The sequence below is a fragment of the Mobula birostris genome, chromosome 2, assembly GCF_030028105.1.
Source record: "Mobula birostris isolate sMobBir1 chromosome 2, sMobBir1.hap1, whole genome shotgun sequence".
NCBI classification, from domain to species: Eukaryota; Metazoa; Chordata; class Chondrichthyes; order Myliobatiformes; family Myliobatidae; genus Mobula; species Mobula birostris.
In genome coordinates, this window is record NC_092371.1 from 86,620,597 (window position 1) to 86,643,244 (window position 22,648).

Sequence of the window (22,648 nt, forward strand, 5' to 3'; positions counted from 1 at the left end):
ATTTTATTCTGTGTAGTTATTGTTTTACCTTATTCTAGCTCAAGGCACTGTGTAATGATCTGATCTGTATGAACACTACGCAAGACAAGCTTATCACTGTATCTTGGTACATGTGACAATAATAAACCCATTCCAATACCAATCCAAATAGCTCACGGCAAGACCATATCTGGAGAATATAGAGATTTGGTCTCTTTATCTAAAATAATAGTGTATTTGTTAACGGAGGGAGTTACATCAAAGATTCATCTGGGAAGGATGGTGTGTTTCCAGAGATGGCATGTTTGCCACAGGAGGAGAAATTGAGTAGGGACCTCCAATAGTTCCACAAGTGCAACAATTCAAGACGATGTTACAAAATTCTCAGAGCTTCACAGGTGGGTTTGCCCTGTCTGAGGAAGCTTGAACTGAAGGTTATGGAATCAGAAGTACAATTTCTTTACTCAGAGGCTGGTGGATCCTTGAAACTCTCTACTGAGAGTGCACACTCATTGAGTCATTCAAAACAGAACAACACATTAAAGGATTCGAGAAATATGAAGATGGGGCTGAATTCGGGCATGATGTTGATGATGGTTGGAACAAAATCAAAGTTCAAACTAAATTTATTATCAAAGTACACATATGTTACCATATGAGACCCTAAAGTTCATTTTCTTGCAGGCATTTACTGGAAAATAAGGATATGCAATAGCATTTATGAAAAACTATACATAGTCAAAGACTGACAACCAATGATGCCAAAGATGACAAGTTATGCAATTAAAAAGTAAATAATATGGAGAACATGAGTTGTTGAGTCCTTGAAAATGAGTCAGTAGGTTGTAGAATCAATCCAGTGCTGGGGTGAATGAAGTTACCCACGTTGGTTCAGGAACCTGGTGGTTGTAGGGTAATAACTGTTCCTGAACATGGTGGTGTGGGGCCCAAAGACTCCTGTAACTTCTTCCTAACGGTGGTGGCAAGGAGAAAGCATGGCCTGGATGATGAGCCTCTTGGATGATGGAGGCTGCTTTCTTGTGGCAGCACTGCTTGTAGATGTGCTCAGTGGTGGGGAGAGTTGTGTCAGTGATCGACTGGGTTGTATCCACCACTTCGAACTCACGTTCAAGTCTCTACCACTCACATTCTCAGTTTTATATATGTATGTACATATTTACTATTACTTGTTTCTTTTTGTATTTACACAATTTAACAGTCTCTGTAGTTTTTCATTGATTCTATTGCCTTTCTTTGTTCTACTGTGAATGCCTGCAAGACAGTGAATCTCAGGGTAGAGTTTGGTGACGTACTTTGATGATAACATCTACTTTGAGCTTTGCATAGAAGGTGGTAGCTGGCTCGAAGGATCAGCCTGCCTGCTCCTGCTGTGATTTCTATGTACTTATGTTGCATTTAAGGCATCTTTGATGTTTAAAATTGAATAATTTCTTTGCTCAGCTGTAGAGAGAAACACATCTCCCCCCCTCCTGATAGATTGAATTACAGGCAGATGCTCTTGGTGATATTTCTGTTAGGGGTGTCAAGACAATCATGTGTGTATCTTAGCAGATGTGACTCATGCTTCCTATCTTGGTGATAAGTTGCTGGCAGGAAGCTAGAAGGGACACAGAGAAGGAACCAGCTACTCAGCCAGTAACATTGATCAATTATATTGCAAGCAAAGTATTTAGATTTACTGATGACCAGGGAAAGTTATTCAACCTTAGTAGATACAGACAGTTTTTAGCTTGTAACTTGTCTGCATTTAAACACCAACACGCGATATAAATCAGTCTTCAGGCAATCCCTTGTGTTCAAGGATCAACTGCCTCCCATAATTAAATCTTCTCAAAGAAAGATACGGCTATGGAACAAGCCCATTGTCCCATTACATCTGTGCTGACCACTAATCACCCATTCATACTGATCTCACATTTTAACTCTATTCTTAATTCTCACTACATTCGCATGTGCTTCACCCTCCTCACCACTGCCCTTGGAATACTCCACTCCCTGACAGACGAGGAACAATTAACAGTGGCCAATGATCCTATGGTCTTTAGATAAGACCATAGACATGGGAGCAGAATTAGGCTATTCAGCCCATCAAGTCTGCTCCACCATTCCATCAGGGACAAATTGGAAGAATGGCCAAAAAAAAGTGGCAGATGGAATACAGTGTTGGGAAATGTACGATAATGCATTTTGGTAAAAGGAACAACAGTGTGGACTATTATCTAAATGGGGAGAAGGTTCAAACATCAGAGGTGCAGAGGGACTTAGGAGTCTTCGTGCAAGTCTACCAGAAGGTTCATCTACAGGTTGAGTGTGTGGTAAACAAGGCAAATGCAATGTTGGCATTTATTCAAGAGGAGTAAAATATAAAAGCAAGGAGATAATGCTGAGCCTTTATAAGGCACTAGTCAGGCTGCACGGAGTATTGTCAACAGTTTTGGGCCTCATATCTCAGAAAGGACATGTCGTCATTGGAGAGAGTTCAGAGGAGGTTCATGAGGATGATTCTGGGAATGAAGGGGCTAACATATGAAGAGCGTTTGGCAGTTTGGGCCTGTACTCAGTGGAATTTAGAAGAATGCGGGGGATCTCAGTGAAACCTACCGAATGTTGAAAAGGCTAGATAGGGTGGATGTGGAGAGGATGTTTCCTGTGGTGGGGGTATCCAGAACTACAGGACACAGCCTCAAAATTGACAGGCAACCTTTTAGAACAGAGGTAAGGAGTATTTTTTTTTATCCAGAGAGTAGTGAATCTGTGGAATTCTCTGTCACAGACCGTGGTGGAGGCCAAGTCCATGGGTATATTTAAGGTGGAAGTTGACAGTTTCCTGCTCAGTCAAGGCATCAAAGGATATGGCTAGAAGGCAGGTGTATGGGGTTGAGTGGGATCTGGGATTAGCCATGATGGAATGGCAGAGCAGACTCGATGGGCTGAATGGCCTAATTCTGCTCCTATGTTTTATGGCTGATTCATGTTCCCTCCCAACCCCATTCCCCTACCTTCTCCCTGTAACCTGTGACACCCTGACTAATCAGGAGCCTCTGTACCTCTGCTTTAAATATGCTTAATGATTTGGCCTCCGCAGCTGTCCGTGGCAATGAATTCCACAGATTTACTACCACCTGGCTAAAGAACTTCCTCCTCATCTTTTTTTTAAAGGGGTGTCCTTCTATCCTAAGGCTGTGCCTTCTGGTTTTAGACTCTCCCACAATTGGAAACATCTACAATATAGCCTCATGGGGGTGCGACCTTGACAAGGGAGCCTGAGTTGTGGGGAAAGATTTGCCACACTGAAGCTTTATTTCCTGGAGTGTAGGAGAATGCTGGGTGACTTCATAGAAGTTTATAAAGTCATGAGGGGCATGGATCAAGTGGACAGTCACAGTCCTTGCCCCAGGGTTGGAGAGTCCAAGACCAGGTACAAGATAAGAGGGAAGAGATTTAAAAGAGGCAACTCCTTTGCACAGAGGATGTACAGCAGAGAACAGGCTCTTTGGTCCCTAGTGATGTGCCAACATTTTAACTTCTATCCACTGAGCTTTGGTGAGACTAGAACTAGAGGTCATAGGTTAAGGGTGAATCACTTAAGGGAAACCTGAGGAGGAACTTCTCTCAGAGGGTGGTGCGAGTGTGGAATGAACTGCCAGTGGAACTGGTGGGTTCAGGTTCAATTGCAAAAGAGAAGTTTGGAGAAGTACATGGATGAGAGAGTTATGGAGGGCTATGGTCCAGGTGAGTGTCAATGGGACTAGGCGGAGCTGTTCAGCATGGACTAGATGGGTTGAAAGGCCTGTTTCTGTGCTGTAATGCTCTACGATCTACTCTAAGATCACTCTAATCCTCCCCTCCTGCATAGCCTTCTATTTTCCTTTCATCCATGTGACTATCTAAGAGTCTTTTAATTGTCCCTAATGTATCTGTCTTTACCACCACCACTGGCACAGCATTCCACGCACCCACCACTTTGTGTTAAAAACTTACCTCCGACTTCCTGCCTATATTTTCCTCCAATCACCTTGAAGTTATGCCCCCGTGTATTAGCCATCCCGCCCTGGGAAAACACTTCTGGCCGTCCACTCAATCTACACCTAATGGGCACTTTATTAGGTACACCTGTACACCTGTCTGTTAATGCAAACATCTAATCATCCAGTCGTGTGGCAGCAACTCAATGCATAAAAGCATGCAGACATGGTCAAAAGGTTCAGCTGTTATTCAGACTAAACATCAGAATGGGGAAGACATATGATCTAAGTAACTTGCCAGACTGGGTGGTTTGAGTATCTCAGAAACTGCTGACCTCCTGGGATCTTTAGGCACAACAGTCTCTAGAGTTTACAGAGAATGGTGCGAAAATAAAAAAAAACATTCAGTGAGAGGCAGTTCTGTGGTTGAAACTGCCTTGTTAATGAAAGAGGTCAGAGGAGAATGGCCAGACTGGTTCAAGCTGATAGGAAAGCGACAGTAACCCAAATAACCACACATTACAACAGTGGGGTGCAGAGGAGCATCTCTGAATGTACAACACTTTGAATCTTGAAGTGGATGGGCTATAGTAACAGAAGACAATGAATATACATTTAGTGGCCGTGCATATCACTCTGCACGCTTCAATTATATAGGTGCTTAAGAAGAACATAGTAACCGGTCTCAATGACTATTATCCAGTAGCACTGACATCCACAGTGATGAAGTGTTTTGAAAGGCTGGTAATGAAACATGTCAACTCCTGCGTGAGAAGTGACTTGGATCCACTCCAATTCGCCTACTGGAGCAACAAGTCCAGAGCAAATGCCATCATCTCCTTGGCTCTTTACTCAACCCTGAAACATCTGTACAGCAAAAATGCATACTTCAGGATGCTCTTTTTTGACTACAGCTTATCATCCACTCAAAACTAGTAACTAAGCTTCAAAACCTTGATTTCAATACCTCTTTGTGCAATTGGATTCTCAGTGTCCTCACTTGCAGACCCCAGGCAGTTTGCATTGGTAACAACATCTCCTCCACAATCTCCATCAGCCCAGGTGGAACATGGGACTGTGTGCTTAGCCCCCTGCTCTACTCGCTTTACACTTATGACTGTGAGGCTACGCACAGCTCAAACGCTATATTCAAGTTTACTGATGACACCAAATCAAAGGTGGTGACGAATCAGTATATCAGAATCAGGCTTATTATCACTAGCATGTGCCATGAAATTTGTTAATTTAGCAGCAGCAGTTCAATGCAATACATAAAATAGAAGAAAAATAATAATTATTAAGTAAATTCACTACAGTATGTGTATATTGAATAGATAAAAATCATGCAAAAAACAGAAATAATATACATTAAAAAAGTAAGGTAACGTTCAAGGGTTCAATGTCAATTTAGGAATTGGATGGCAGAGGGGAAGAAGCTGTTCCTGAATCACTGAGTGTGTGCCCTCAGGCTTCTGTACCTCCTACCTGATGGTAACAGTGAGGAAAGTGCATGCCCTGGGTGCCAGAGGTCCTTAATAATGGACTCTGCCTTTCTGAGACACCGCTCCCTGAAGATGTCCTGGGTACTTTGTAGGCTAGTTCCCAAGATGGAGCTGACTAGATTTACAACCCTCTGTAGCTTCTTTTGGTCCTGTGCGGTAGCCTCCCCCCACCCCCATACCAGACAGTGATGTAGTCTATCAGAATGCTCTCCACAATACATTTATAGAAGTTTTTGAGTGTATTTATTGACAAACCAAATCTCTTCAAACTCCTAATGAAGTATAGTCACTGTCTTCCCTTCTTTATAACTGGATTGATATGTTGGGAACAGGTTGGTCCTCAGAAATCTTGACACCCAGGATCTCCACTTCTGATCCCTCTATGAGGATTGGCATGTGTCCTTCTTCTTACCCTTCCTGAAGTCCACAATCAGCTCTTTCGTCTTACTGAGGTTGGGTGCCAGGTTGTTGCTATGACACCATTCCCCTATTTGGCATATCTCACTCCCGTACACCCTCTCATCATCATCTGAGATTCTAACAACAATAGTTGTATCATCAGCAAATTTGTAGATGGTATTTGAGCTATGCCTAGCCCTGTAGTCGTTGGTATATAGAGAGTAGAGCAGTGGGCTAAACACAAACCCCTGAGGTGCACTGGTGTTGATCATCAGTGAGGAAGAGATGTTATCTCCAATCCATGCAGATTGTGGTCTTCCGATTAGGAAGTTGAGGATAAAATTACAGAGGAAGGTACAAAAGCTCAGGTTCTGTAACTTCTCAATCAGGATTGGGGAATGATGGTATGAACTGCTGAGCTACAGTTGATGAACAGCATCCTGACATACGTGTTTGTGTTGTCCAGGTGGTCTTAGGCCGTGTGAAGAGCCATTGAGATTGCATCTGCCGTTGACCTATTGTGGCAATAGGCAAACTGCAATGGGTCCAGGTCCTTGCTGAAGCAGGAATTCAGTCTAGTCATGATCAACCTCTCAAAGCATTTCATCACTGTTGATGTAAGTGCTACCAGGCAATAGTCATTAAGGCTGCTCACATTATTCTTCTTAGGTACTGGTATAATTGTTGCCTTTTTGAAGCAAGTGGAAACTTCCACGCATAGCACTGAGAGGTTGAAAATGTCCTTGAATACTCCCACCAGTTGGTTGGCACAGATTTTCAGAGCCTTACCAGGTTCTCCATTTGGATCTTCTGCCTTGCGAGGGTTCACTCTCTTTAAAGACAGCCTAACATCGGCCTCTAAGACAGAGATCACAGGGCATCAGGTGCAGGAGGGATCTTCACAGCTGTAGTTATATTCTCCCTTTCAAAGCCGGCATAGAAGGCATTGAGTTCATCTGGTAGTGAAGCATCGCTGCCATTTATGCTATTGGGTTTCGCTTTGTAGGAGGTAATAGGAACAAAATTGAAAATCTGGCCGAATGGTGCCACAACAAAAAGAAACTCTCGCTTAATGTCAGCTCGATCAAGCAGTTGACTCTCGACTTCAGGAGGAGGAAACTGGAGGCCCATGAGCCACACCTCACCGTGGCATCAAAGGTGGAGAGGTTCAGCAACCTTAAACTCCTCAGTATTATCATTTCAGAGGACCTGTCCTGGGTCCAGCATGTATCTGCAATGAGGAAGAAAGCTCAGCAGTGTCTCTACTTCCTCAGGAGTTTGTGAAGATTCGATATGACATCTAAAACTTTGACAATCTTCTATAGATGTGTAGTGGAGAGTACATTGACTGGCTGCATCACAGCCTGGTATGGAAACACCAATGCTTTTGAACGGAAAATACTACAAAAAGTAGTGAATATGGCCTGGTCCTCCCCACCATTGAGCACATCTACATGAAATGCTGTTGCTGGAAAGCAGCATCCATCATCAGGGACCCCCACCATCCAGGACAAGCTCTCTTCTCACTGCTGCCATCAGGAAGAAGGTACAGGAGCCTCAGGACTCACACCAACAGGTTCAGGAACAGTTACTAACCCTCAACCATCAGGCTGTTGAACCAGAAGAATAACTTCACTTAACTTCACTTGCACCTTGACTGAACTGTTTCCACAACCTATGGATTCATATTCAAGGACTCTTCATCTCATGTTCTCGATATTCATTGCTTATTCATTTATTTATTATTATTATTTCTTTTCTCTCATATTTGCAGAGTTTGTTGTCTTTTGCACATTGGTTGTTTGTCTGTCCTGTTGGGTGCAGTCTTTTATTGATTCCGTTATGCTTCTTGGATTTGCTGAGTATGCCCACGAGAAAACTAATCTCATGGCTATATATATATGTACTTTGTTAATAAATTTACTTTGAACTTTGAATCTAAGATGATAGAGTGGACATTCAGAGACTTTTATTCTCCCCTATTCCCCCATGACTCTACCCCTCACCTCCACACTAGGGGTAACTTACAATGGGCAGTTAACCTACCAACCTGCCTGTCTTTGGACTGGAGAGGGTGAGGAGAATGGATGGGGAAGCTGGAGCTTGTTAGAGTGGAGTGGAGCTGTTCAGCGCTTCCACCTTTGCTCAGGGTCTCCACCCACCCCTCTCCATGTTGTATGACAGTACAGGCTCTCTCAGGGTCTCCACCCACCCCTCTCCATGTTGTATGACAGTACAGGCTCACTCAGGGTCTCCACCCACCCTTCTCCATGTTGTATGACAGTACAGGCTCATTCAGGGTCTCCACCCACCCCTCTCCATGTTATATGACAGTCCAGGCTCTCTCAGCTGTTGTAAAGATATCAGTTTCTCAGGAGGCTCTGATAACTTCTCTGAATGCTTCTGTTGGAAGTGGTGCCATTTTAGCTCCATGTGGGGTGCTTGTGTTGGGAGAGGTGCTGTCCTATTTGGCTCACTGTGGGGTACTTGTGTTGGGAGAGGTGCTGTCCTATTTGGCTCACTGTGGGGTACGTGTTGGGAGAGGTGCTGTCCTATTTGGCTCACTGTGGGGTGCTTCTGTTGGGAGAGGTGCTGTCCTATTTGGCTCACTGTGGGGTACTTGTGTTGGGAGAGGTGCTGTCCTATTTGGCTCACTGTGGGGTACTTGTGTTGGGAGAGGTGCTGTCCTATTTGGCTCACTGTGGAACGGTTCTGTTGAGTTTGGTGCTGGGTCCTTTAGGACTTGTTGTGGGGTGCTTGTGTTGGGAGTGGTGTTGGGCTGGTGGTCAAAATATTGCATCTATTGAAAATGGTATAGTGTGACCAGAAGCTGGGTGATCAGGAATGTGACACAGGAGAAACCAACCCAAGACTGGACACTGACCTGGGAGAGGAGACTGACCCAGGACTGGATGTTGCATTGGGAGAGGAGACTGGACATTATCCTAAGCCGGGACACTGACCCGGAAGAGGAGACTGACCCAGGACTGGACATTGCCCCAAGCTACGGCACTGACTTGAGAGAGGAGAGGTGACCCAGGGCTAGACATTATGTCCTGGGATTGGACACTGTCCCCTGACTGAACGCTGTTCTGGGAGACTGACCCAGGACAGGACTTTGTCCAGAGGAGAGGACAGGCCAGAAATTTGTCCTGAGAGGACATTGATACTGGACCAGACTCCAATTCCAGTCTGCTGCCTTTGTGGTGATGCACACTCTCACACATATAACAGGACTACACGCACACAAAACACGCGTGCACTGGTACGCGCACTCACAATCATGTACATACTTGTACACACATACACAAGGACCCACACAAACGCTCGCACACACATAAGGATCCATACACGCATGGCAGGTGTAGGGCGTCCGGTTACACCATGGACTGGGTGTCGCTGAGAAGAGGCGGTCCCTCACCGAGTGACTCCCACCTCTCCAGTCCCGCTTCCCCCGACCGCCGGCCGGCGATTGGCGGCTCGAACGTCAGCTGCCGGCGGATCCCACCCCCAGCCGCCCCTCCTTCCCTGCCCGCCCGCCCGCCCGCCCGCCCGCCCGTCCTCGTCCCATCAATGCGAGAGTGAGCACCGGGAGGTGTATGCCGAGTCGGGGATGTGACGGTCTATGAGGACAGGTAGAGTCGGGAGAGGGAGAGAAGCAGCGACCCCGCCCTCGCTCAGCTCAGCTCGGCGCGACCCCTGGCCACCGGCTCTCGGCAGGCAGACGTTTCTCGGCGCTCCCTGACCCCCCAACAGCTGCCAAGACGCCGCGAGCTGTGCTACGGGTGAAAAATGCGCCCCCGAGAGTGGCGAAGACGCCGGCCGCCACCGACCTGGCGCCGGGAGCCTTCAACATCCAGAGGTCGCAGAGCCGCATCAGCCTGTCCGCCTCGTTCGAAGCGCTCGCCATCTACTTCCCCTGCATGAACTCGTTCGACGAGGACGACGCCGGTAGGTGCAGGGGTCGCGGCCAGGGTGGGAGAGAGAGAGGAGGGGTCGATTAAAGGCGGGGGGGGGGGGTTCAGAGAGAGGGGAGAGTGAAGTGAGGGGGGGTCACAGACAGAGAGGACAGTGAAGTGAGGGGGTGTCACAGAGGGGAGAGTGAAGTGAGGGGTGTTCAGAGAGAGGGGGAGAGTGAAGTGAGGGGGTCACAGGGGAGAGTGAAGTGAGGGGGTTCAGAGAGAGGGGAGAGTGAAGTGAGGGGGTTACAGAGAGGGGAGAGTGGTGAGGGGGTGTCACAGAGAGGGGAGAGTGAAGTGGGGGGGGGTCACAGAGAGGGGAGAGTGAAGTGGGGGGGTCACAGGGGAGAGTGAAGTGAGGTGCTGTCACGGGAGAGTGAAATGAGGGGGATCACAGGGAGGGGAGAGTGAAGTGGGGGGGTCACAGGGGAGAGTGAAGTGAGGGGGATCACAGAGAGGGGAGAGTGAAGTGGGGGGGTCACAGGGGAGAGTGAAGTGAGGTGCTGTCACGGGAGAGTGAAATGAGGGGGATCACAGGGAGGGGAGAGTGAAGTGGGGGGGTCACGGGAGAGTGAAGTGGGGGGGTCACGGGGGAGAGTGGTGCTGTCACGGGAGAGTGAAGTGAGGGGGTCATAGAGGGGAGAGTGAAGTGGGGGGTAGCTGAGAGGGGAGAGTGAAGTGAGGGGGTCACGAAAGGGGAGATTGAAGTGGGGGGGGGTCGCAGGGAAGGGGATCACAGAGAGGAAAGGGGAGATTGAAGTGGGGGGGTCGCAGGGAAGGGGATCACAGAGAGGAAGAAGAAAGAGGGGTTTCATAGAAAGGGGAAAGAGAGGAGCGCGGAGAGGGAGAGTGTCCGTGTCAGGGAAGAGAAAGTGTCCGTGTCAGGGCTGTTGGAGAAAGAAGTGGCGGGAGATGTCGGGGAGAGGCGAGGAGAGAGGGATGCAGGGTCAGTCTGAAGGGGGGAGAGTAGGACATGGGCTGGAGAGAAGGCGAGAGTGTCGAGGGGAGAGAGTGGAGGATCGGATGGGGGAGGGAAGGGAATCTATCGATACGGAGCAGGAGGGAGAATTCGTTCACGAAATTATAGAGAGAGACGAACGAGGGGGAGACTGTGAAGGAGTCAGAGTGCCAGGAACGGTGTCAGAGCGAGTGCGTGAAACGAGAGGGGTGAGGACAGAAGGAGAGGGAGGGTGGGGGGCACTCAGATGTGCTTCTCGGAAGCGGCTCTCACACCTCGCTTGATCCGGGAGTCCGCACTCCCTCCGCCGGGGCGGTGTTCAGACAGCGAGTGACTGAGATGTGTGTCTAGCTTTGATAAAGTTATTCCGGGCTGGGCAGAGTGAGGACGGTCGGTAAGGGGTTGCGTGGGAGGGGGAGAGAGAGACTGCCGACCCTGAGACGCGGAACTGCACCCTCGTCTGATCCGGTGAATTGCGTCCCGTTATGGTGGATGGGCCCATCCCGCCCCCTCTCCAGCACCCCGTTTCTCCCTTTCGCCCCATCATCCTCTCTTTCCATCACCCCCCCCCCCATACTTCCCACTTGTCTCCTTCGAAGTACTTGGTACCCCCGAAGCTGACTGACAGGGTCCCAGGAAATGTTTTGGAGCGAGGAGAGTAAACTACCTACCCCCATCCCACCCCACCCTGATGCCTCTCTACCTTTACACCACCCACCAGCTGATTCCCCTCCATCCAGACCATCTGCCCCTCCCAATGTGTCACCGTGGCAGGGTGGCTCCCATAACCCGTTGGTGAAGTTACCGGGTGTGCAGCCCCTGCTCTGGACGCACAGATTCTAACCCCACGGAGCTGATTCTGATTGGAGCAGTGTACTATGTGGTGAAGGAACTCAGCCGACAGAGTAGTGTCCTCCTGACCTGCTGATGGTTGCTGGACCCGCTAAGTTTCTCCAGCAGATTGTGTATTCCTGCAGAATCTGCAGTCTCTCCTGTCTCTAATTTTCTCTAGAGTGTAGAAAACAGGAAGGTGGTGTTAACAAAGCACCCTGAATATGTTACTGGGCTTGATGGGGTGGATGCCAGTGTTGGAAATCTAAAAGCAGGAGGTGACAGTCTGAGTGTAAGAGGTCTACCATTCAGAACTTAAAATGGGGGATTTCAGCCAGAGGAGTGGCAAATCTGCACCAAGGGTTTGGAACCAACTGTGTGCATCATTGGATACCTAAGGTATCCGGGAAATAGGATTTGTGCAGGAATGAGGTGCTGAGGTTGCTGCATTGAATGGTGGTGCAGGTATGAGGGACTGAATGTAGCCTGTAATTGTAGGACATGACAAGGTATGAGGGACTGAATGTAGCCTGTAATTGTAGGACATGGACCAGGTATGAGGGACTGAATGTAGTCTATAATTGTAGGATATGGACCAGGTATGAGGGACACTGAATATGGTCTGTAATTGTAGGACATGGACCAGGTATGAGGGACTGAATGTAGTCTGTAATTGTAGGACATGACCATGCAATGAGGTATGAGGGACTGGATGTAGTCTGTAATTGTAGGACATGGACCAGGTATGGGGGACTGAATGTAGACTGTAATTGTAGGACATGACCATGCAATGAGGTATGAGGGACTGAATGTAGTCCGTAATTGTAGGACATGACCATGCAATGAGGTATGGGGGACTGAATGTAGTCTGTAATTGTAGGACATGACCATGCAATGAGGTATGAAGGACTGAATGTAGTCTGTAATTGTAGGACAATGCAGGATCAGGTCCTTCAGCCCACAGCATCTGAACTGAACAGTCAAGTTGAACTAAATCTTTTCTGCATGCTCTTCTGATCACTGACTGAAATGTGTTGTTTTCCAGCAGCAGTACAATGCAATGCATAAGATGTACGATGAATTGTAATAAAATATCAGAATCAGGTTTAATATCACCAGCATATGTTGTGAAATGTGGCAGCAGTACATTTCAATACATAATGAAAACTGAACTGCAGTAAGAAGTCTATATGTATTAAAAAGGTTAAATTAAGTAAGTAGTGCAAAAAGCACACACAAAAGTAGTGAGGTGGGAATGTGTCCATTCAGAGGAGAACATGTTCTGAGTGATGGGGTTTGCCTTTTGAAGATGTCCTTGATGCTGAGGTGGCTATTAACCATGAAGGAGCTGCCTGAGTCTGCAGCTCACGTTTCTGTCTAAAACCCATTATCACAGCTGCTTCCGTCACTGCCCTAGCAGTTGTTTTTAGGCACACAGGCACTGTGTTTAAAAATAAGATGCCCCCCCACCCTACATCTCCTTTAAACTTTCCCCTGCTCATCAGAAATGTATATGCTTGTATAATTGATATTTCTACCTTGGGAAAAGAGGTTCTGACTGCCCACCCTATCTACGCCTCTCACTATGATTTTTTTATATAGCTCTGTCAGGTCCCAAGAAAACAACTCAGCTTTGTCCAACTTCTCCTTACAGCTCATCCCCTCCAGGCAGCATCCTGCTAACCCTCTTCTGTACTGTTTCCACATCCTTCCTGTAATGGGGGTGACCAGTTGGTATGCCTGTAACATCCTATCTGGTCCATCACAGACCTTTGAATGTGGGAGCTACCATCCTTGCTCCTGTTTTGGATGTGACTCTACACTGACCAATGACTCTTCACTGCCTCCCTAGTTCAAGGAAGCTGGGTGTGGGCAATGTATTCTGTTAATGAGAGTGATGTTCATACCCCATCGATATGTAAATAAAAATAGCAAGCTGGTGGGGTCAGGCAGAGTTCTAGTTTTGCAACACCCACTACAGCTTCTGTGGGCATGGAGAAAAGGTTAAGTAGAGAGGGCAAAGAAAGTCTCCTTACAGAGACAGGAAATTTTATAATGGAGAATAAGGAAAGAACAATTAAACCAGTACATAGATCCCTGCAAGTTGTTAGGGTGGTTAAGAAGGCATATGGTGTGATGGCCTTCACTAGTCTGGGGACTGAGTTCAAGAGCCATGAGGTAATGTTGCAGCTCTATAAAGCCCTGGTTAGACCACACTTGGGGTATTTTCAGTTCTGGTCGTCTCATTATAGGAAGGATGAGGGTGCAGGGGAGATTTACCAGGATGCTGTCTGGATTGGAGAGCATGTCTTGTGAGGATAGGTTGAGTGAGCTAGGGTTTTTCTCTTTGGAGATGAGAATGAGATGTGACTTGATAGATATGTACTAGATGATAAGAGGCAAAGATTGAGTGGACAGGCACAAGAGGTTTTTTTTCTCAGGATGGAAATGGCTAATACAAAGAGGAATAATTTTAAGGTGATTGGAGGAAAGTATGGAGTGGGTGTCAGAGGTAGGGTTTTTTTTACACAGAGAGGTCGATATGTGAAACACCCTGCCAGGGGAGGTGGTAGAGGCAGATACATTAGGGACATTTAAGAACTCTTAGATAGCCACATGGATGAATGAAAAATGGAGGGGAATGTGGGAGGGAAGGGTTAGAGTAGGGTAAAAGGTTGGCATGACATTGTGCGCCGAAGGGCCTGTACTGCCTGATCTCTCTCTGGCCTCTTTGACCCTGTGGTGTTTTTCAGTTTTCATTGCACTGGAATGTGTTAATCAGAAATCTCTTCCATCTGCTCTTGATTCTAACTGACTCACTGAGACATTTTGCTATATTTGTCAAGAGTCTCAGAAACATAGGTCTGATGGTAATTGGCCACCAGTTGTCCAGGTTCTTTAATAACTCTCTGCCGTCAGTCTATGAGATTAATACCATTTGGCTGTTCAATGTACCTGGTTTTACTTTCTCAAGATACAATAAAACCTGCCAAAAATTCTAGCAAGCCAGGGAAATGAACTGAGGGAATTGAGTGTTAGTAAGGAGATAAATTGGTGAGTCTGATAAATCCCAAGGACATGATGATCTACATCTCAGATGGCTTTGGAGTTAATGGATGTTGTGAATATCTACATATACTGGAATTGTCCCTCTGGATTGGAGGGCAGAAAGTGTGATCCCACGATCTTAGACTGGAAGGAGAGACCAAACAGTGAACTCCTGACCTGTTAGCTTCATTTCAGTGGGGGGTAAAATCTATAATGAAGGATAAAAATACCTTGGGAAAAATTGATAGGATTAAGCAGAAGTAAGTATGGATTAATGAAGATTTATTCATGTTTGACTAATCTATTGGAATTATTTTGAGGATGTGGTAGACAAAGATGTGGTGAATTTGGATTTTTCCAAAGGCTGTCTATAAAGTCATACACAGGAATTAGTTGGCAGCATTAACACTCATGAAGTTGGGGAGGAAATGCTAGTGTGCTTTGAGAACTGGGTATTGAACAGAAATCAAAGTTTGGGAATAGATCCTTCTCAGATTGTGACTAGTGGAGTACCACAGAAACCGGTGCTTGAGTCCCAAAAATTCCACAATCTACGGCAGTGATTTAGTTGGGGGGGGGCAAATATTGCATTTCTCAATCTGCTGATGGATTGAGTGGGGAGGTGGATATATGGAAGTTTCAGGGGATACACACAAGCTGAGTATGTGGGGGTCACAATGTGGCAGATGAAATATAATGTGGAAAAATGTGAATACTAACAAAAAAAAGTATTTTTAAAATGATGAGATTCAAGTTGAATTTATCATCACATGCTCGGGTCTGGTGAGATTGTAACATTTATGTTCAAAGGAACTGAGGTGTCTTTGACCAGAAGTTATTGAAAGCCAAATTCATGTGATTAGGAAGGAAAATGATGTGTTAGTATTTATCACAAGAGGATTTGAGTGCATGAGTACAGTGCTGTCTTTAGGTAATTATGCAGGACATTGAGATCACACCTGAAGTGTTAGGAACAGCTTTGGTGTCCTTGCCTTGAAGGATGTACTTGATGTAGGAAAGGTTCACAAGGCTGGATCCAGAAATGGTTAGTTTGCCACTTGAAGTTTCTATGCCGTCTATAGAGTTGCAGAGGTTCCACGGACCCCTTGCTTAATGGTCCATGGCATAAAAATGGTTGGGAACCCCTATTCCAGAGTGTAGAAAATGTCATGGAGAGGACAAAGTCCTCAAGGCTCAAGAGACTAGGTGCCCGGAAGGCGTATCTCCTGAGGTTCCAGTCACAGGAAGTTTCTGACTGTCGTGGGGAGGTTTTCCCTAATGTAGAATGTGTGAATTCTTGAATGCAAAGCACTCTGGGGACTTGGTCACTGAATTCAGTCAAAACAGAGGTCAACACACCTCAGATGCTACTACCATCCAACAGGAAGTACACAAGCCTTAGGTTCCACAACACCAGGTTCAGGAATAGTTGTTACCTTACAATCATCAGCATCATAAAGACCCCCACCATCCAGGCTATGCTCTCTTCTTGCTGCTGTCATCAGGAAGGAAGTACAGGAGCCTCATGACCCACACCACCAGGTTCAGGAACAGTTATTACCCTTCAGCTCTCAGGCTCTTGAATCAGTGGGAATAACTTCACTCAATTTCATTCACCCCATCACTGAACTGTGCCCACAACCTAAGGACTCACTCTAAAGAACTCTTCACCTCGTTTTCTCGATATTTATTGCTTATTTATTTATTATTATTGTTTCTTTCTTTCTTTCTTTTGCTTAGTTTATTGTTTATTTGCACACTGGTCATTTGCTTGTCCTGTTGGGTGTGATATTATGTTCACTCTGATTTCCTGTGAATGCTCACAGGAAAATGAATGTTAGCATTGTATGTGGTGACGTATATACTTTTGATTTTGAACAGATTCCTGTTATGAAGGGAAATGAGGGATGAGGGGACAGTGCAGAGGGTAATTTTGAGGAAGTAGATCAGCTGTGATCTTGATGAATGATGGAACAGTCTCGAAGGGCCAAGTGGACTAATTTTGTATCTATTCCTATGTTAAAATATTTCCCATTTATAATATTTGGGGCACAATTCAGAATCTGATTTAATATCACCAGTATGTGTCATGAAATGTGTTGCTTTGCAGTGGCAGTACATTGCACTTTATATTTTATTATGCATTGCAATAAGTATATATAAAAATAAATTAAGTAAGTAATGCAAAAAGAGGGGAAAATACTGAGGAAATGTTCATGTCCAGTCAGAAATTTGATATTGGACAGGAAGAAGCTGTTCGAGGAAATTTTTAGTGTCTGTCTTCAGGCTCCTGTACCACCTCCTTGATGGTAGCAATGAGGAGAGGGCATAAATCCAGGGTGCCGATGGTCCTATTGACAGGGACTGCGCTTTTGATGCATCGTCCTTGGAAGGTGTCCTCAATGTGGGGGGGGGGCAGTGCCCATTCTGGAGCTGGCAGAGTTTACAACCCTCTGCAGCTTTTTCCCATCCTGTGCATTGGCCCCTCCGTATCAGACAGTGATGCAAGTCACAAGTCCATAACCCTTTCTAGTCCTACACCATTCTGAGATCTCTAAACCCCTCTGGTTTATTAATAAATGGAAGACAGTACTGTGATACAATTACTTTCTGTTCCAAAATGTATCTTCATAAACTGAGCATCGTTTGTCTTCTCTCCTGTTCCATGGTTACTGGTGTCTGTTTCTGATTTCCCCGTTAGCATTCCCTGTCCCAGTACCTCTCTGTTGCTGTCTTGCTCTGATACCTACTAGTGTGGGATATATCAGAAATGAATGAGGGAACTGTGTGGATTGCACAATAATAGTTATGTTGTACGGCTTTAAATATTATGTTTGTGGTGTTAGTTCTTCTGAGCTATACTGTTAGGGATGTAGTGCAATGTTGAGTATACGTGACAGTGTTATGGAGAGAGATCGGGGACGTCCCAGTGTTAAGTGTGGTTTGAAATCTATCCGTGTTACAGGAAGAGTTACAGTACTTCGACAATCATCGGCATTTTGGAAAAGCAGCATAAATCATCAGAGATCCCCCCCCCCCCCCCCAACTGTCCAGGACACCCTTTGATTGCTGCCATCAGGAAAGAGGTACAGGAGCCTCAGGACTCTCACCATTGGGTTCAGGATCAGTTATTACCCCTCAACCATCAGGCTCTCGAGCCAGAGCGAATAACTTCACTCAACTTCACTTGTCCCATCACTGACCTGTTCCCACAACCTATCACATTACAGTATTTCCTTACCGCGTAGCCCTCTATTTCTCTAAGCTCCATGTCCCTATCTAAAAGTCTTTTAAAAGACCCTGTTGTATCCGCCTCCACCGCTGTCGCTGCAGTGCATTCCACGCACCCACCACTCACTGTGTGAAAATCTTATCCTGACATCCCTTCTGTACCTACTTCCAAGCACTTTTAAACTATGCCCCCTTGCGTTAGCCATTTCAGCCCTGGGGGGGAAAAACTTCTTGCTATCCACATGATCAAAGCCTCTCATCATCTTATACACCTCTATCCTGCCACCTCTCATCCTCAGTTGCTCCAGGAGAAAAGGCCAAGCTGACTCAACCTTTTCTCATGAGGCATGCTGTCCAATCCAGGCAATATCCTTTGCACTCTCTCTATAGTGCACATCCTTCCAGTGGTGAGGTGACCCAAACTGGATACAGTTACTCCAAGTGAGGTTTGACCAAGGTGTTGTATAGTTGTAACATTAATCACGGCTCTTGAACTCAATCCCACAGTTGATGAATGCCATTATATTATATTCTGTCTTCAAATTTGACCTCCTGAAATGAACCGCTTCATGCTTATCTGGAATGAACTCCATCTGCCACTTCTCAGCCCAGTTTTGCATCCTATTGGTGTCCCACTGTAACCTCTGACAGCGCTCCACACTATCTACAACACCCACAACTTTTGTGCCATTAGCAAACTTACTAACTGATCCCTCCACTTCCTCATCCAGGTCATTTATAAAAATCTCAAAGAGGAGGGGTCCCAGAACAGATCCCTGTGGAACGCCACTGGTCACCAACCTCCATGCAAAATACGAACCATCTACAACCACGCTTTGCCTTCTGAGGACAAGCCAGTTCTGGACCCACAAAGAAAGATCTCCTTGGATCCCATGCCTCTTTACTTTCTGAAGGAATCTTGCATAGGGAACCTTATCAATACCTTACTGAAATCCATATACACTACATCCACTGCTCTACCTTCATCAATGTGTTGTTACATCCGCAAAGAATTCAATCAGGTTTGTAAGGCACAATCTGCCCTTGACAAAGCCATGCTGATTATCCCCAATCAGATTATGTCTCTCCAAACGCTCATAAATCCTGCCCCTCAGGATCTTCTCCAACAACTTGGCCACTACTGAAGTCAGACTCACTAGACTATAATTTCCTGGGTTATCTCTACTCTATTTCTTTAACAAGGGAACAACATTTGCAACCTTCCAATCCTTTGGTACTTCTGTCCCCATTGATGATGCAAAGAGTATCACAAGAGGCTCAGTATTCTCCTCCCTTGCTTCCCACAGTAGCCTTGGGTATATCTTGTCCGGTCGCGGCGACTTATGTAACTTAATGCTTTTCAAAAGCTCCAGCACATCCTCTTTCTTAATGTCCATATGCTCAAGCGTTTCAGTCTGCTGTAAGTCATTCCCACAATTGCCAAGGTCTTTTTCCCTGGGGAATACTGAAGCAAAGTATTCTTTAAATACCTCCGATACCTCCTCTGACTCCATGCACATGTTTTCATGATCGCACCTGATTGGTCCTATTCTCACACAGCTCATCTTCTTGCTTTTCACATACTTGTAGAATGCCTTGCAGTTTTCCTTAATCCTTCTCACAAGGCCTTCTCATGGCCTCTTCTCGTTCTCCTAATTTCATCCTTAAGCTCTTTCCTGGCAACCTTGTAATTTACTAGAGCTCTAACAGTACTTAGTTTTTTGAACCTTTCATAAGTTTATCTTTTCTTCATAACAAGATTTTCCACATCCTTTGTACACCATGGTTCTTTTACCCTACCATCCTTTCCCTGCATCTTTGGAACGTACCTATGTAAACACCATGCAAATGTTCGCTGAACATTTGCCACATTTCTGCCGTACGTTTCCCTGAGAACATCTCCCAATTTATGCTTCCAAGTTTCTGCCTAATAGCATCATATTTCCCCTTAGCTCAATTAAATGTTTTCCCAAATTGTCTGCTCCCATCCCTCTCCAGCACTATGGTAAAGGAGATAGAGTTACGATCACTACCTCCAAAATGCTCTCCCACTGTGAGATCTCCCACATGACCAGGTTCATTTCCCAATACCAAATCAAGGACAGTCTCTCCTCTAGTTGGCTTATCTACATATTGCGTCAGGAAACCTTCCTGAACACACTTAACGAACCACCCCATCTAAACCCCTTGCGCTAAGGAGATGCCAGTCACATCAAATCTCCCATCACAACAATCATATTATTATTGCACCGTTCCAGAATCTGCCTCCCCATCTACTTCGTGATGTCTCTGTTACTATTGGGGGGGGGGCACTATTAAAAAAAAACAGAGTTTTTCCCCTTTCCTGTTTCTGACTTCCACCCACACTGGCTCAATAGACAATCCCTCCATGACTTTCTCCTTTTCTGCAGCCATGACACTCTCCCTAATTAGCAATGCCACCCCCCACCTCCCTCCTTGTTCTTTATGAAGCATCCAAAGCCTGGCACACCCAGCCCCCATTCCTGCCCCTGGGACATCCAAGTCTCTGTAATGGCCACAACTCTTCATCTCATGTCTGCCATTAATTGCTTATTTGTATATTATGATTATTTCTTTTGTATTTGCATACTTTATTGTCATTTGCATGTGGCCAAGTGGTTAAGGCATTGGACTAGTGACCTGAAGGTCGTGAGTTCGAGCCCCAGCCGAGGTAACGTGTGTGTCCTTGAGCAAGGCACTTAATCACACATTGCTCTGCGACGACTCTGGTGCCAAGCTGTATGGATCATAATGCCCTTCCCCTGGACAACATCGGTGTCGTGGAGAGGGGAGACTTGCAGCATGGGCAACTGCTGGTCTTCCATACAACCTTGCCCAGGCCTGCGCCCTGGAGAGTGAAGACTTTCCAGGCGCAGATCCATGGTCTCGCAAGACTAACGGATGCCTTTACTATTGTCATTTGAACATTAATGGTTTGTCTGTCTTGGGAAATACCTTAACATGGGAATAAATACAGAATTAGTCTACTTGGCCCTTCGAGACTGTTCCATCATTCATCAAGATCACAGCTGATCTACTTCCTCATATTTACCCTGTGCACTGTCCTCTCATCCCTCAATTCCCTACAGAATAGGAACCTGTTGAAAGTCAAAAGATATCCGTGTTACAAGGAGAGTGCATGGTATTTCACAGGGTGTTTGATGGAGTGGGCTGAATCAGTAAATGCTAGAATTTAGTAGGAAGGATTGAGGGTTATTATCGAACGTTGGAATGACTGGCACAAAACATTGCAATGTTGCAGAGATTAGCTTCATTTGTCACAAGTACATGGAAGCATACAGTGAAATCAGTGAGGATGTGCTGGGGGCAGCCCACAAGTGTCACCATGCTTCTGGCATTAAATGCATCAGGCCCACAACACACTAACCCTAACCTGTACGTCTCGGGAATGTGGGAAGAAACCGGAGCACCTGGGTGAAGCTGATATAGTCATGGGGAGAACGTACAAGCTCCCTACACAAGGTGGTGGGATTTAAATCCCAATCCTGCAGCTGGTGCTGTAGTGCAATTGTGTACACTCCCATGACATTGCCACCCTTTTGGCATGGAACGTATCGGGCTGTGCTAAATATCTTCACCTCGTACGTGTGGGATGTATCAAAGCTGTTTTGTTCAGCTGTATGCATGTGTATGGTTGACTAATAGTTAAATGTACTTGAAGGCGAGTTGGAGGTCATGAGGACAGCTGGGGGAGAGAGTTAGGGGGGGCGCGAGGGCGGCTGGGGGAGAGTTAGGAGGCGCGAGGACGGCTGGGGGAGAGTTGGGGGGGCATGAGGATGGCTGGGGGAGAGTTGGGGCGCGAGGATGGCTGGGGGAGAGTTGGGGGGGCGCGAGGACGGCCGGGGGGAGAGTTGGGGGCGTGAGGACGGCTGGGGGGGGGGAGAGGGTTCGAGGGCGCGAGGACGGCTGGGGGTAGAGGTGGGGGGGGGGGCGCGAGGATGGCCAGGGAGGGGGGGGGGGTTGGGGGCGCGAGGACAGCTGGGGGGGTGGAGAGAGTTGGAGGGCACGAGGACGGCCGGGGGGGGAGAGTTGGGGGGGTGTGAGGACGGCCGGGGGGGGGGAGAGTTGGGTGCGAGGATGGCCGGGGGTAGAGTTGGGCGCAAGGACGGCTGGGGAGGGGGAGTTGGGGGTTGGGGGCACGAGGACGGCCTGGGGGAGAGTTGGGGGGTGCAAGGACGGCCGGGGGGGGGAGATTTGGGTGCGGGGACTGCCGGGGGCAGTGGGGGAGAGTTGGAGGGGAGCGAGGGCAGGTGGAGTGTGGAGTTTAGGGATGGGTGGGTGAGTTGGAGGATGGGCATGCAGACATGGCCAAGAGGTTCAGTTGTTATTTAAACCAAACATCAGAATGGGGAAGAAATTTGATCTCAGTGTCTTTGGCTCTGGAATGATTGTTGGTGCTAGACGGGGTGGTTTGAGTATCTCAGAAACTGCTGATCTCCTGGGATTTTCATGCACAACAGTCTCTCGAGTTTATAGAGAATGGTGGAAAAAAAAACAAAACAAATTCCAATGAGGGGCAGTTCTGTGGGTGAAAACACCTTGCTAATGAGAGTGGTCAGAGGACAATGGCCAGACTGGTTCAAACTGGTAGGAAGATGACAGTAACGCACATAACCACGCATTACAACAGTGGAGATCGCACTACACATGGAACTTTGAAGTGGATGGGCTGCAGCAGCTGATTAATTACGGGGAGTAGAGTACATGAGGTAC

The 22,648-nt window shown here is 46.7% G+C and overlaps 1 protein-coding gene across 1 annotated transcript in view; it reads left to right on the plus strand.

The window, feature by feature from the left end:
* The first annotated feature begins 9,506 nt into the window (after nucleotides 1–9,506).
* rims4 (regulating synaptic membrane exocytosis 4) overlaps nucleotides 9,507–22,648 on the plus strand; it is a 234,906-nt gene continuing 221,764 nt past the window's right edge. Inside the window, exon 1 of the mRNA XM_072244541.1 lies at nucleotides 9,507–9,817. Within this exon, the coding sequence (XP_072100642.1) occupies nucleotides 9,790–9,817 (28 nt within the window). The 5' untranslated portion in view covers nucleotides 9,507–9,789. The remainder of the gene's footprint in view (nucleotides 9,818–22,648) is intronic.